This window comes from Ursus americanus, chromosome 33 (assembly GCF_024610735.1).
Source record: "Ursus americanus isolate L20-20 chromosome 33, mUrsAme1.1.p, whole genome shotgun sequence".
In the NCBI taxonomy this organism is placed as follows: domain Eukaryota; kingdom Metazoa; phylum Chordata; class Mammalia; order Carnivora; family Ursidae; genus Ursus; species Ursus americanus.
This window is the reverse complement of record NC_142159.1, coordinates 6,536,142-6,552,371: the sequence shown is the minus strand read 5'-3', so window position 1 is coordinate 6,552,371 and position 16,230 is coordinate 6,536,142. Positions and strand designations below refer to the sequence as shown.

The 16,230-nt window shown below is 54.4% G+C and overlaps 1 protein-coding gene across 1 annotated transcript in view; it reads left to right on the top strand.

Moving 5' to 3' along the window:
* The first annotated feature begins 14,127 nt into the window (after positions 1-14,127).
* NHSL3 (NHS like 3) overlaps positions 14,128-16,230 on the top strand; it is a 27,915-nt gene continuing 25,812 nt past the window's right edge. The window contains exon 1 of the mRNA XM_045782060.2: positions 14,128-14,510. Coding sequence (XP_045638016.2) covers positions 14,276-14,510 — 235 coding nt within the window. The 5' untranslated portion in view covers positions 14,128-14,275. The remainder of the gene's footprint in view (positions 14,511-16,230) is intronic.

The following is a 16,230-nucleotide window of genomic DNA, read 5'->3' as shown; positions in this document are numbered from 1 at the left end:
TCCAGGAGGCTGGATGCCACTTCCAGCAAGGCATTCGGAATCCTGGAATGGCCCTACCCAGGGATCTGGAGGAGTGCCCCTCTTTGCCCCTCAGGTTACAGCCTTGGCAAGCTTCCAGAACTGGGAGGAAGAGGAGAGGATGGGCATTGGGATGACAGGGGGATTCCTGAGACTTCTCTTCAGTAAACTCCCTTCCTCCCCCTCTCTAGTACCCTCCTCATTACTGAGTCCCGGTCTGTTTTACAGAGGCCCCCTCCCCCATGATTGAGCCCACCCCTTTCTCTAGAGAGTCTCTAGCTCTTTCTGGGTCTCTGTTCCCTTACTGAGTTCAGGTCCCCCTCACATAGCTGTCATACCAGAACTAAAGCCAGTTTTAAATCTTTCTCTTGAGCCTTTTAGGCACTGACCTTTCTCACTAGCAAGGAGGGCCGGATTGACCCTGGGCCCATCCGCTCAGGCCCCATTGTCTAAAAAACTGAAAGGGCTGCTCCTGATATTGCCTTCATTTGCATAGGATCATTTAATATTCAAATGCCCACGCCTGGGCTGGTGAGGAATGGCGGCTGCTATGCCTACTATTTGCGTGCTTCCTTTTTAGTGAGGAAAAACTCCAACTCTCCTCCCTCTCCAGCACCCCTGTTTGGAGTCTGACTTGAGGAGGGTGGTAGTTGGGCTCCATGGAGAAGGAGCAACAAGGCAGAACGTTCAGTGGGAGCTGTTTGGGTACTAGACCTCGGAAGTTTGCTGAGGACAGGCCTGAGGTGGGAGAAGAGGCAAAGATTGTCTCCCCATTCCCCAGAGGAAGCCAGGATCTAGAACAGGGAATAGCATGAGAAGGGGAAATGTTCTTACGTTGTTAAAAACTGAAGTGATTCTTAGGGATTTCTTAGACCCAACACAGCGTCCCCACAGGATCTGCGTTCCACCACTCCTTCCGTGTCCATGCAGACAGGGTTAGGTAAGCATGGCACCCTGAGCCCAGACCCACTTCGTCTGAGGCAGCAGTTAGCATGTGCAATTATATTTGTCTCCCCTGAGTAGTTCGGCCCTTCCTTCCCAGACAGGGAAACTGAGGCCCAGAGAGGACACAGGAAATGTAGATTCTATCCACCCCCGCACTACCTGCCCGTCATGGAAGCACATGGGTCAATCCCTGGAGGGTGAAAGAGGGCAATTCTACTCCGTGGAAGAAAATCATCACAAAAAAGTCCTTCTGGGTGGAATTACAGGTGATTTTTATTGATGACTTTGTGCTTTTCAAATTTCCCCAATTCTCTCTGAGCATGAATTCATTTTGTAATCAGAAATCCCTCAACAGGGGCGCCTGGGTGGCTCAGTCAGTTGGGCGTCTGCCTTCAGCTCAGGTCATGATCCCAGGGTCCTGGGATGAAGCCCCATGTCAGGCTCTCTGCTCAGTGGGGAGTCTGCTTCTCCCTCTGCCTGCAGCTCCCCCTACTTGTGCCCCCCACCCCGTCAAATAAATAAATAAATAAATAAAATCTTTTTAAAAAAATCTTAAAAAAAAAAGAAATCCCTCAATAACAATACTAGCTTTTTTTTTTTTTTTTTTTGGTAAACACTATGTGGTACCTGCTTTAGTCATTATCTAAATCTCAACCCTGACATGGGGCGCCTGGCTGGCTCAGTCAGTGGAGCATGTGACTCTTGATTTCAGGGTTGTGAGTTCGAGCCCATGTTGGGTGCAGAGATTACTTACAAATAAAATCTTTAAAATAAATAAACAAAAACTCCTGACAACCACCCTGGGAGGGAGGGAGAGTTTATATTATTGTTGTCATTCCCATTTTGTTTTTTTAAAAGATTTTATGTTTTTATTTGGGAGAGAGAGTCAGAGAGCGAGCACGAGCCGGGGATGGGGGTGAGGGCAGAGGGAGAGGAAGAAACACTCACCCTGTTGAGCAGAGAGCCCAGCGTCATGACCTGAGCAGAAGGCAGACATTTAACCGACTGAGCCACCCAGGTGCCTCATATTATTTCCATTTTAAAGAGGAAGAAGATAAGACTTAGGGAAGTCCAAAAATTTGCCCCAAGGTCACATAGCAAGTGGCACAGCTGTGACTCTAGCCACATTAAATACCATTAAATCAATTAAAAGTTAATAGCAGGGATGGTCTGGGTCTATGGAAGAATGCTGATTTGAATGCTCTTCTGAATAATAGAAGTGGAAAGCCCCATTGGGAGGGGGAAGTGACTTGCTCAAGGTCATGCTGGATGTGCCTGAAAAAGCAGGCTGTGCCCCAAAGAAAGTTTCTGAACAGCCTGGGACAAGAGCAGAGGCCTGGCAGGATCTCCTTGCCTCTCTCCAGGACCTGGACACCTCTCTGCTCAGGACAATGGGAACACTGTGCCCCGGCAGAGTGCGGAGTAAGCTCCCGCTATTCCTCTCAGCGTGGTGGAGTGAAGAGATGAGGAAAGACACTGAGGAGTGAGGTAGGGGTGGGGCGCCGGGGTGGCACAGTCACTAAGCGTCTGCCTTTGGCTCAGCGCGTGATCCCAGCGTTCTGGGATCCTTCGCTGGTAGCCTGCTTCTTCCTCTTCCTCTCCCGCTCCCCGTGCTTGTGTTCCCTCTCTCGCTGGCTGTCTCTCTGTGTGTCAAGTAAATAAATAAAATCTTGAAAAAAAAAAAAAAAAGGAATGAGGTAGGGGTGGCTCAGAGCTGAGCCAACAACAGCATGGCCAGACAGAGCAGGCCAAGGGGAAAAAGGAGGGTCTTTCCTCCACTGGGACTTTGGGAAGGGGCCATTTTATTTATTTATTTCTAAGGTTTTTTGTTTTTTGTTTTTTTAATTTTTAATCTTTTTCTTTAGTAATCTCTACACCCAACCTGGGGCTCGAACTCACAACCCCAAGATCAAGAGTTGCAGGCTTCTCCAACTGAGCCAACCAGGCGTCCCTAGGAAGGGGCCATTGTAGCAGGAACGTGGGCCAAGTGCCTCCCCCAACCTAGCTTCTGCAGTGATCACCGCTGGGAGGCTGGAGCCCCTGGGCTGCTTTTTTCCAGTCTCCAAACCCCCACCGCCTTCTGTGTGCCCAGAGCATGGGACGGGGACAGCCTTAGAGCAGCTCTCCAGATCTGTGTGGCCTCGCCCAAGCCACTTTGTGTCCGAGTTGTCAACCCTGTGAAACAGAGGTGACAAACCCTACTTTTCAGGGCTGTTCTTTTTTTTTTTTTTTTTTTTTAAGATTATTTATTTATTTATTTCACAGAGAGAGAGACAGCCAGCGAGAGAGGGAACACAGGCAGGGGGAGTGGGAGAGGAAGAAGCAGGCTCCCAGCGGAGGAGCCCGATGTGGGACTGGATGTGGGACTGGATGTGGGACTCGATCCTGGAACGCCGGGATCAGGCCCTGAGCTGAAGGCAGACGCCTAACGACTGCGCTACCCAGGCGCCCCTTTCAGGGCTGTTCTGAGCCTAAGAGGCGGTCACAGAAGCAAAGGACCCCTCGCCAGAGTGGGTGAAGCAGCCCAGCAAATTCTGGTCGTTCTTGAAGCACGGACTATCCTTTCCCAGCTGCCCCTCCCAGCGGGCTGCGTGAGGACCGGCCGGGAGAACTTGTGGGGGAGCAGCCTCTTCCTTCCTACCCCTTCCAGCTGCGTATCAAGATCTGAGACCAGATGTGGGGCTGAGTGACTCAGCCCTTTCCTGCCTGGAAACTCCTCCCTGCCTGCCTCACCAGGCTGGGCCAGGGACGGTGAGACAGCAGATTGGAGGTGGGGGTGGCTGGTTCTGAACAAACTCTGGGGAGCCGTGGGGGGCCGAGTGGGGGAGGGAGAGGGTAGGAGGAATAAGGATAAGATGGCTTGGCCTGCAGGTTGGGGATGGGAAGGAGTGGGGGGGGACCATGTCCAGGCTGCTGAGGAAGAGATGGAGAGCGTCTTTGTGCTGAGTGGCTGGCTCAGCCTAAAGTGCTCACCTGCCCACCCTGTCCTCCTCTCACCTGCTCGCATCCCTTCCCCGATATCTCCAAGCCAGCCCCAACCTATTTGCCCTGCCCTCCTAAGTCCTCATACCCGCAGGGTGCTCCCTTCTTTCTCGGTTCTCTCTTCCTCTTCCCAGCCAGCCACCTCCACTTCCTCACCTCCCACTCAGCACGTCCCTTTACTGACTCCTCGATGCACGTAGAAGCAGCAGTCTGGAAGGCTGACTCTCAGTTGTCACATCTTGCACCCAACCCAGCTTGATCTCTCAGGGACAGTAGGCCCTGCTGACCGGGCCCTTCTTAGACCTCTTTTCTCGTCCGGAAACACCGCCCTGCTGGTTTCCCTTCTATCTCTTGGACAGTTCCCTCTCTCTTCTGGGCTTCCTACTCCCACCGCTGTAAACGTATGTGTTTATAAGCACAGTCCTTTCTAGTCTACTGAAGAGAGAACGGATAAAGTGCATCATACGGAACTGGGTTCAACTCCTGGCTCTGTCCTTTACTAGCTGTGTGACTTTAGATAGATTAATTTAATTCTCTGAGTTTCAACTTTCTCCTCCATCAAATGGGTTAATATTACCTACGTCTTGGGGATCAAATGGGATAATGCCCATGATGCATTCAGCACCGGATCTGGTACATAGCAAGGATCAGTTAGCGGTTGTTGGTTTTGTTTTTTGTTTTTTAAGTTTTATTTATTTAAGTAATCTCCACACCCAACATGGGGCTTGAACTCATGACCCTGAGATCAACAGTTGCTCTACCGACTGAGCCAGCCAGGCGCCCCTCAGTTACTGTTAATATCCTTTCCTCCTGGTCCACATTCGTTCCCACTCCACTCCCGGCTCCTGCCTACCGGGCACCTCAGGCTCCAAACGACGAAAAGCAAAATCTCATCACTTCCTTTTCCTCTCCAAAGACCAGGTTCTCTTCTTGATGCTTATTTTTTTTTTTTAAGATTTTATTTATTTATTCGACAGAGATGGGGACAGCCAGCGAGAGAGGGAACACAAGCAGGGGGAGTGGGAGAGGAAGAAGCAGGCTCCTAGCAGAGGAGCCTGATGTGGGGCTCGATCCCAGAACGCCGGGATCACGCCCTGAGCAGACGGCAGACGCTTAACCTCTGTGCCACCAGGGGCCCCTGGGCCCCTCTTCTTGCTGCTTTTATTTCTGTTAACGCTTCACCATCTTCCCCCAGGCCCAGCCCTCGGGGATGTCGTTCCATTCATTCAGCAAGTGCTTACTGAGATAGCAAAGCTAGGCGCAGTGAAGAGACTTGAAAAATCATTGTCTTTGCCCTTCAGGAGTTCGCAGTCTGGTGAGGGAGACGCACAAGGAATTAACTATAATGAGATAATTGCTCTATTAGAGGTTTGTATGAAGGAAGCCAATCCAGGAAGCCTTCCCACAGAAGGTAGCATTTGAGTTGGCACTTGTAGGCTGAATAGGAGCTTGAGAGGTGGACAACTCAGGAAGAGCTGAGGAATCATTTCCGGGCAAGGGTGCGGCCCTGTGGGTTATGAGAGGGCAGGCCCTTAGAGCCAGAAGCTCACATTTGTGATTGAGAGCTCCCTTGGGGCAGCATGGAGGGCGGCATGGAGGCCCACTGGAAGGGGGCAGATGTGGAAGAGGCAGGGAGACCCAGGAGGATTAGGGTTCAAAAGTTGCCACGCACACAGGCTGTGCAACCTTGGGAAAATCACCTGACCTCACTGAGCTTCCATCTCTCATCCTTCAAATGGAGACAATAATAGTCACCCAAGGGGATCCTGGGGAGGGCAGAGTGAGCTAATGGAAGGGAAAGTGCCGCACAGACACAAGCCGTTGTTATTGTAGAAAATCTGCCAGGCAGGCTGTCTTCCAGCCGCAGCCCCACCTCAAAAATGGCCTCCTTGAGCCTCCTCTGAGCTGGGCCCACATCCTCCCCGCTGGGGGTGGGGCACAGGACACTGGGAACACGTGCACACACCTGACTCGGGATCCTGGCTCGCTGGCTGTGTGATCTGGGACCAGCATCCTCCCGCTCTGAGCCTCGTCTCTCCAGCTGCAAAAAGTGGGCTGAAAACCCAAGCTGCAGGGCTGTTGGGAGAATTCTGTGCCACCTGGCAGGTGATCATTAACTGTAAACAGTTCCCTATCCCCTGCTCTCTGGTCCCCTTCTCCGGGGCCTGGCACCAAGCTGAGCAGTGGGAAACAGTAAATATTTAATAACACCCTGGCTCAGAGCTCCTGACTGAAGGGACGTGTGGAGGAGCCAGAGGACACCTGCTCCCCCAGCAGGGTCTGTGCAGATGGCCCTGGGCTGCAGGGACAGCCCCTGCCAGACCCTGAGGAGACCCTTGCCTTCAGTGACTTGTTAGGGAATCCCAGTTAGCAGCCCTGCCAGGCTTTCCCCATCTCCCTCTCTTCTATCCTCTCTTATTCTGTCACCCGGGGGACAGCAGATGGATGGGTACCGCATTCAACAACCATTCACTGAGCCCTTCCCCACCGTGCCAAGCCTGTGCAGCCCAGCAGAGATCCAGAGATGAATATGTTCACCCTAATGTGATTGTATATGGCTTGTTTGAGGACTGACTTTCAAGAACATCAGACTGGAAGGCAGGGACTTCACCTCTTTGGGCCTCCATTTAACCATCTGTAAAATGGGGACAATAGTTCTTATCTCTCTAGGGCTGCTGTAATGATGAAGGGAGATGATTATATAATACACTTAGGGCAAGTCCTAGAAGTTAATCAGTCCATCAGTGGTGATGATTTTAAGTCTTTTTTTTTTTTAATATTTTATTTATTTATTCGACAGAGAGAGAGACAGCCAGCGAGAGAGGGAACACAAGCAGGGGGAGTGGGAGAGGAAGAAGCAGGCTCCCAGCGGAAGAGCCTGATGTGGGGCTCGATCCCATAACGCTGGGATCACGCCCTGAGCCGAAGGCAGACGCTTAACCGCTGTGCCACCCAGGCGCCCCTGATTTTAAGTTTTGAGGTGGATCTCTGCTGGGCAGACTCTGTGAGGTGGGAGTAGGGGTGGAGGTGGGGACTGGAGGCAGGGAGGGATTCTGCATGGGGAATTGGGGAAGCTTCAACAAGAGGAGAATGTGAGCTGGTGCTGAGGAAGAGAAGTACTTTGCCAAATGGAAAAATGGGGAGAGGCGGGTTGGGGCCGGGGAGTGAGGGCTCTATGTGTCTAAGAGGCTGGGATTCCTTCTGGAGACAACAGGAAGGGATTTCAGCGGCGGAAGGACAAGGTCCGGATTTAGCCTTAGGAAAGGTTCCCCTGGGACCTGCGGGGAAGGGATCGAGGGGGAGAGAGGGGTCAGGAGACCGGTAGAAGCAGGTTGTGATAGCCTGTGAGGCTGTGTGGCCGGCTGAGTCACCTGTACGGTGCTCACCTGGGGTCAATGATTCAAAGTTTCCAGGCCCAGGAAATACATCTGCTCCCTAACAGAAATTTACAGGGACAACGCCTGTAGCCAGAGGAGGCGACCGAGAGACCCAGAACAATGAGGCGGAGAGCCTGTCGGGCCTCTCTTCCTCTCCAGCCCGGAGGTGCGGCCCCTCCCCCTGCCCCTGGGCCTGGGCCTCCCCTTTGTGAATCTGTCTGTCTGTGAACGTGTGGTTGTCTGCGGGCTGAGGCAGCAGAAAGAGCATTTTGGAGTGAACCAGAGCTAAATCCAAACCCTAATTCTGCCACGAAGTTCGCTGTATGATCTTGGTCAAATCTCTTAACCTCTCTCAGTTGGTTCTATGGAAAATGCCAGACCTGTAGTATCTTCACACGTGTGTATGTAAACGCACAGAGTATACACTGCCCACCAGCAGGAAGAGTGTTGGGGTCTGGGGAACGTGGGGGAGGAGCCACCTACACATTTTATCTTATTTCCTCCCGCACTGTCTGGGCCTTCTAGAGGCATCCGTATTCTACGTTGTCACGTCTGTGAGGAGTGGGGATACCGCCACCAACTTCACAGATTGTCGCAAGGATTTTTAAAGGATCCTACGGATAAAACTGTGCAGAATTGACCCTCACCGGGTATCAGCTCCCTTCTCTTCCCCGTGCCCGGATCTGCGTTAGGGATTCGCGTGTCTGCCTTTCTACTTGTAACTGTTTCTCTCCCTGTATCTGTGTTTGTGTGACGGGCCTTCTGGATATCCCTCTTTGGTTTATGGGTCCCTGAGCATGTGTGTGTGTGTGTGCGCGTGATACCTCTGTGCATGAGTTCTGTGTTTCAACACGTTCCCGTATCTGTGTGTGTTTAGACGTCAGTCTGTTGTGTACCTGAGTGTTTGTGGGTATCTAGATAGGCCGATGTGTGGCTGGGTTTGTGTTTTAGTGCGTGTGTCCATGTAACTGGGTATGCCAGTGTGGACGGGTGCACACGTGGGTGTGTCAGCCTGTGTTAGGCCTCTGTGTGGATTGTGGGAGGTTTCTCCGACCGTCCACATCCAACTGTTTCCCTCTGATCGTGGGCGGGGAGCTCTGCGCACAGATATTGACCCTACTCCCGGCTTCTCGAAGTCCCCAAGTGTGGGTGTTTCCCTCCTAGCTCTGCCCTTGGGCACAGGGCCAGGCTTGCGGCCTGGGACTGCTAGAGTGGGTATCTGCAAACACCTTGACGGCCCCACCCGGCAGCCCCCAACTCGAAGCCTCATCAGCTGGCAGGTGAGGCTGGTCATCCCCCTATTCTGGGGGTGAGAACCGAGAACTGAACACTTCTTGGAAAGCAGGGAGCCCTGTGGATCTTGGGTCAGGAAATCCCTGCTCTTTTGGCCTAGGTCAGTGCCCATCTGGCCCGGCTTTTTGTGTTTGTCAGAGGCAGCCAGACAGTTGGGAAACAAAGCATGTCTCCATGGCAACCCGCCTCTGGCTTCGAACTTGGGCCATTCGGTGGTTTTGTGGACCCTTCTTCAGGCTCAGTGCTGGGATGGGGGTAGGCGGTAGGATGAGTAACGAAGTTTCCGTTACGTGCACTGCACCCCCGTCACACACCCCAACACCCTCAAATACCTCCACACACTCACTACTTTCCTAGTTGAAATCGGGTGCTCAGATGGGGAAACTGGTGCCCAGAAAGGGCAAGCGTCTCACCCAAGGACACCCAGCAAGTTAGTGGCAGGATCGAGACGAGAACCGGGTTAGGTTAACTTTTGACAGGTCACTAAGGGCTGGTTGGATGACTCCTTTCCTTTGCAGACCCCACAATAAAGCTTCTCTCCACATTTCTACCGAGTTGTTAAAATTCTTACCATTCGCGCCCGCTTGTCTATGGGTGCAGTATTTTCTAATTACCTATTAAGACAAACTGCCACCAAAACAAATGGAAGGCTGGCTCTCAGTTAAAACCCAAACCATCACTTATAACTTGGGTTTCAAATTTTTAGTCCATCACGGTGTCGTCACTGTTCCCACTGAATTACTTTGTGGTAAGTAGAGGTTATACGTTGATTTATAAACTAAATTTATATGTAGAAAACATTGCTTTTTTCCATTTTAACGCTCAGATAAAAGGCAGGTGGCTTTTGTTTGAGGGGAAAAATAAAATTCTACTGCTAAAAGAGAAAGTTCGAAAACCCCTTTTCTATACTGCGTACGGCTAAGCGAGTGACAACCGGGTCACAGATGAACCGGTCCATCTGGGAGCCTGGAGCACAGAGCTGGTACTCCCGAGATGTTTGCTGAAAGAATGAATGGAATCAGAATTTGTTCCGCACTGGAGACTGGGCAATGGCAAGAGCTACCTGTCCTTTCTCTCTTGTTCCCCTGCTCCCCCCTCTCCTCTTCCCTCTCCTGTCTCTCTCTCCCCTTCCTTCCTCAGCCTTCTAGGAGCCAGCACCAACTCAGAGCTGGGAGCCCACCAGGCTCCGTCTCATTCCGGGCACCCACCACACTCCCCTTGGGTGCTTTCTCATCTCTCAACCCAGCAGGGGAAATGGGCGCAAGTAGGCTCAGGATCTGATTCTTGGAGGTGCTGGGAAGATCTAAGAAGACCTCAGCAGATGTTGTTCGACACGTTAACCTGCTGCCTCAGATGCCAGCAGCCAGGGCAGGGGACCAGGGAATACCCACGGTGCGGAGGGGGCCTACACGCCTCCTCCCACTCCCACGTTAGGGAGGAGAGGGGAGGAGGGCCTCTTTCTATCTCATCCTCCCACTGGAAAGATCAAAGGGTAGATTCTTAGTTCGTTCTGAAATAGGAACCCCTTTGGGAATCTGGCTAAAGCTATGGCCCTTTCCCCAGAAAAATGCATGCAAATGCATTCAGAGTTAAGCAGAACATTTGGGAGGCCCCAGGAGAAGTACTTTCTTTTTCCAGGGTCTTCACTGTCTACAGCTGAAAGCAGCTGGCATGGGGTAGAGAGGCTTGACATAAAGCAAGTGCTCAGTCAGGAAACACATACACCCACAAACACACTCGTGAGCACAAGGGAGTTTTAAATTCCACCTCTGCCCAGAGGGAACTGTGTGACTGCTGGCAACTCACTCCACCTCTTCTTAGGCTGTCTTATCCACGGAATAGGAATATTATTAATCACTCCATATCTCAATTTTGCAGAACTGCTTCTCCCTGCACTGTAATTTCAGCCCCTCCAATTAGTCTTAGAACAGAGGGCAGTCACAGGTGCTCCTACCCTTGGCTGTGTGATTTACAGCCTCTTTTCCTTCCTGGTGTTCCCTGTAAAATGAGGGAGGCTCAGCCACACCTTGGCCTGGCTGCCCAGTCTGGAGTTTGTGAGAAGACCGGGCCCAGCAGAGGACAAAGCTGGTGTCTATCGGAGGCAGGTCTCCCTGGGAGAGTGGGAGGTGGGGCAATCTTGGGTGGGTATGGGGGCAACATCAGGGTGGCCCTGGGGTTTCCAGAAACAGAGGGGGCAAAGCTGGAGGGCCTGGGGGCTGCTGCCCCAAGCCTGCTTGTTGCTGGTCTCTCCCTGGGGCTGCAGCTTCCTGCCTGGTCAGGTGACAGCCTGGTTCCAGGATGGACTTTGGGCCCTGCTGACATGGGCTGCTGGAAGGTCTGTTTCCTTACCTGCCCACAGGGCCAGCAAGGAAAGGTAGCTGAGCTGAGTAGTCATGAATCTAGAGGGCAGGGTTGCAGGCTAGCCCTTCCCAGGCTAGCCCTCTCTGGGTGTCTCCGAAATTTGTCTGTCCATTAGGCCAGGGGACAAGAGGGAAAGCTGGGGCTATTGGTCCAAGGGTGGTCCAGGTTGGAGTTGGAAGGTGAGACTGTCTGGCTGTTGGGAGTTAGAAGCAGTGAAGGGAAAATAACCCTGACTTCTTCCCACTCCCTCCTTCCCCACCTCCAAATCAGGGGACCCAATCTCTGAGCTGACTCCTGAGGATTGTGGGGATTTTTTTTTCTTCAAATTTTTAAAAAAGATTTTATTTTTAAGTAATCTCTATACCCAACATGGGACTTGAACGCACAACCCTGAGAACAAGAGTTGCACGTTCCACCGACTGGGCCAGCCAGGTGGCCCTCAATTTTTTTTTTTTTTTTTAGTTAAGTAAGCTCTATGCCCAGTGTGGGACTTGAAGCCAGGACCCTGAGATCAAGAGTTGCATGCTCTACCACCTGAGCCAGCCAGGCACTCCTGGGGGTGGGGGGATTGTGGTTTGAGGGGAGCTTTTGCTAAGGAATTATATGAGCCACTGGCAGGGTCAACTTCATAGGCCCAGTCACCCCCCGGCCCTGATGTCAGACAGGCCCCACACTTGGTTGAATGCTCTGCTGCTGCCTGCTTGAAAAAAAAATTTTTTTAAAGATTTTTTAAATTTATTTATGAGATAGAGACAGCCAGCGAGAGAGGGAACACAAGCAGGGGGAGTGGGAGAGGAAGAAGCAGGCTCATAGCGGAGGAGCCTGATGTGGGGCTCGATCCCATAACGCCGGGATCACGCCCTGAGCCAAAGGCAGACGCTTAACCGCTGTGCCACCCAGGCACCCCTTGAAGTTTTTAAGTAAGCTTTAGGTCCAACATGGGGCTCAAACTCACGACCCTGAGCTCGAGTCTCACGCTGCACCTACTGAGCCAGCCAGGCGCCCTGCCTTCTTGAAAATTTTAATAATTTTTGAACAAAAGTCTCTGCATTTTCACTCTGGAGTAGGCCCTGCAAATTACGTAGCCAGTCTCGGCTACCAGGAAGAAGGAGCTGCTGAAAGGGTTGGTGGGGGAAAAGACTGGCTAATATCCCTCTCTTGATGGTCCCTCCCAAAAGCCAGAGTATGTTTGCCTTCCTCTCTCCTCCCTACCGAGGGCTTCCAGACTATCCGACAGGCCATGTTCCTGGTTCCTGCACGTTGCTCTTTCTCTGTGTCTCAGCCTTGCCTGTAACACCTCTCCGAAAGGGAGTTCGCTTTGACACTTACTAAGTGAGGGAGAGGAAGGGTCCTTTTTTTTTTTTTTTTTTAATATTTTATTTATTTATTTGACAGAGATAGAGGCAGCCAACGAGAGAGGGAACACAAGCAGGGGGAGTGGGAGAGGAAGAAGCAGGCTCATAGCGGAGGAGCCTGATGTGGGGCTCGATCCCAGATCGCCGGGATCACGCCCTGAGCCGAAGGCAGACGCTTAACGACTGAGCCACTCAGGCGCCCCGAGAGGAAGGGTCCTTAAGGCTAGTGCTGGGCTAGGCAGAGAGAACATGAGGACGGGGTCCATTGTGATCCCTGTGCCTGGCCCAGTGCCTGATCCAGAAGGGGTACTCTGGAATGTGGGCTAGACCTGAATGAATGGTGGTTAGATGGGGAAACTGAGGCCCAGCAAGGATAGTGATCTGCCTCAAACCCCCCAGGTTTGCCACAGCTGAACCCCTGGGGACACGCAGGGGGCTAAGGCAGGTTAGGGAGGCCAAACCCTGAGGTCTAATTATTTTCAGTGTTACGGTGAGTGCTGTCTACGGTATGCCAGGGCTGCCTGGACTGGGTACCCCAGACAAATGGGTCTCTGCCCTTGTGGAGACCAGGATCAGGAGAAAGCTATGTGTCCAGAGTCAGGTTGGATGGATAAAGGCAAACTCTAACTGGTGGGGTGCTGTGATCCCCTTCTTGGGACCCCTGAACCCACAGCTGGCCCCTAGGGCAATTTCTAGTGCTGGGGACCGGGCAGAGACAAGATCTAGATTGCTGGTCTTGGCTCCTCTGCTGCTGACCACCTCTGTGCTCTTGGGCAATCACTGTCCCCTCCTGGCTTCAGTTTCCCTTTTGTGCTAGGGGGGTAACACTCCCTGTGCTGCTTCCCTCATGGCTTGTTGTGGGATCTGATGGTTTAAAAGTGCTTGGTCAGCTATGATAAAGAGCCAGAGGCCTGGAGGAAATGAGCACAGCACTTTCATGATTCTTAAAGGCTTTCTTCTGCACGACCATCCTTAGTCACACTTCTTACCCACAGAGGATCTCAAAGCCCCTTAGAAGCTGTGAGTTTATCAAGCCCAAGATCAGCCTTCATCTGTGTTGAGCATCTCCGTGGAGAATCCAGACCCAGGCAGGGGTGCCCTGGGGCCCGACAGCGAAGTCCAAGGGTAAACTGAGGCACGACTCTCCTCATCCCTCTCACTAAAAGGGTGAAGCGAGAGTGCAGGAAGCATGGATCCCAGCTCCACACCGAGGGTTGACACTGGGAGAAGGTGCGATGAATTGGGGGTTAGGAGTGATGGGGAGACTCCCAAATCGCCCGGCTGGAGAGGAAGGCCCACTGTCGGTCACAGGTCTCAGGTGTGTCTGCAGCCTCAGTCTCTAGAGCAAACCTCCAAAGCCGTCTGCGTCCTGGAAAGAATTCTCAGAATTCCCATATTCCAGGAGAAGAATGCTCGAACCCCCAGGTCCTCCCAGTGAACTCAGGATACCTAGCTGTCCTGGGGTCCAAGTCCAGACTTCCAACGCCGCCCTCCCGGTACCTTCTCCCGCAAAGCGAACTCCCTTTCGCGCCCCCGCCGGCACCGAACCCCAGGACCACTCCTCCCGTCCCGCCCCGCGACCCCGCCCTCTGGGTCCCCGGGCCGCCGCGCCACCCACCCGCGCCCGCCCTCCCCCGGCCCTGGGAGCGCCCGGAGCCGGACGGCGGGCCGGAGGCGGCGGGGAGGGCGGCGGGTGGCACCGCCCCCGCCCCGCGGCCGCTCCCTCCCCGGCTGCCTGCCGGCCTCCGCGCCCCGCCCGCCGCCCGGCCCGCCCCTCCCGCGCCGCTCCCGCCGCCCGGCCGCTCCCCGCGGGCTCCGCTTCCGCCGCCCAAACTTTTCTCCCGCGCGTCTCCCCGCGGCGGCCGCCTGCCCGCGCGCCCGCGCCGCACATGGGTGCCCCGCCGCAGGGGGCCTGACCCCCGCCCGAGGTCCGCCCACCGCGCCATGGCGGCCAGCGCGCCCCCCGCCGCACCTGCGGCAGACGAGCCGGGGGGCCCGGGCGGCCCCCCGCGCAGGAAGAAGTCCCGCTCCGGCGCGTCCGGCCTCCGCCGCGCCTTCAGCTGGCTGCGGGGCAAGCGGCGCAAGAAGAAGGCGGCGGGGGCCGAGGGCGCCGAATCGGCCGCCCCCCGGGCCAAGAAGGCGGACGACAAGGCCAGGCGGGCCAAGGGTAAAGGCCGAGGTAAGGCGGCGCGGCACCTGGGCTGCGCGCCGGGCGGCGCCGAGGGTGCGGACCGGGTGGCTCCGCCGGGGGTACGCGTCGTGTTGGTGGGGTGAACCCCTAGGCGCCGAGGTACTGGGGAGCGGAGAGCCCGGGGCTCAGCCCGAGCACCCCCATTCTACGCCGCCCCCCAGCATTTCCCAGACGCAGCCCGACCCTATTCTAGGGGGAAGGGACCCCCGGCTGGGGCAGGAATCTCCTGGCTTGAGCAGGAAGTGCTGGCAGGCTGGCTGTTGGGACGGTGAGGCAGTCCCCCCTCCCCCAGGCTCACCCAGGTTCTGCCCTCTGCTGAGTCAGGGGGTCGGAGACTTGGCTGTGGCCTGGGGCCCATGGGAGAGGCAAATGGCCTTGCGTCTCTCGTGGGGATTCCTCCGGTGTAGAAGGTCAGCTGCACTCAAAAGGTGTTTCAGCCCCACAAAGGACCCGGCGTGGGGCACAGCATGCTCTTAACGGTGTTAGCTTTTCCCACCTGGCCCCCCTCACTCCCCTGGGCCAAACCGCAACCATGCACCTCCTGGGGGGGGGGGTGAGCTCACCGGTGAGAACCAACCATGGCCCCCCTCCCCATCACTCCTTCCCCATTCCTGGTGGAAACATGCCAGTGCTGGAAGTGTGGTTACAGATGGGGAAAACTGAGGCCCAAATTAATGGAGAGTTTGTACTTAAAATACAGCCAATTCCCTGTCTCTGGGCTCTCTCTGGTCTGATGGATGGGTGGTCTGAGCAGAGGGCAGGGGTGGCTGACTTGGCCCATCCCTGCTAGGGGTCACTTTCTCTTTGAGCACTTGCTTGGTGGTTTTCTCATTTCCCCCCTCTGTTTCTGTCTCCTGTTTGAGGGGTAGGGCATGAGTCTCTGCAGGAGGGTGGGGCTCCCTTGGGGCATGCCCAGCTCCGAAGTCTACCTTTCCTCTGGCTCGAGCTGCAGTGCCAGAGGTGAGGAAATGGCGGTGTGTGCGGGCCCATCCCATTCTGTGTTTACCCTCCCAGTGTCCTTTAACCACCTCCTCTACGGGAGAATTAGAAGGAACGTTTGAGGGGTCAGGAAGAGGGTGAAAAGCCTCTTGTGTGATTGCATCCGGCCTGATCTTCCTTTTGGATGAGGGCCTTTGGCCCAGGCGCAAATAGAAGTCAGGGTGCTGGGGTAGGGATGGCCTGGGCCAAGCCCTGAGGGAGGGTTTGGGTGAGGGGTGTTTCTCAGGGCTCTGCACACCCAGCTGGATGCAGAGTCTGTCCTGAGGCTGTCCCACTGGGATTCAGTCTGAAGTCATCCCCATCTCAAGAGGGCATGGGTCAGAATTGCAGCAGGATGGATTCTGGTTAGATCGTCAGGATTGGAGATAGAAGGCTAGTGGTGTACCCCAGAGCAGTGGACCCTTTTCGCCTCGGAGACCAACCTGGAGGCAGGGGCTGGAAAAGCTGACTCTGTCTGTCCCTGCTCCAACAGCCTGGGTTGGGGTCATTGGGTCAATGGTAGGCCTCCCCTTGCGTTGTGTTAGGTATCTGGTAGCACTGCGCTTTCTGGGCAGCAGGTCGCCTGATTTGAGCCCACGTGCATAGGAAACACCTCCCTGCCCCTGGCTGTTGTTTCTCTAGGTCTGGGGGTGGCCCCAGGTCTGACTAGAGGAAGTCCTGCTCCCTTGTGCTCCAGCCTCCTATTATTCCAATTGTTTCCTTGTCACCT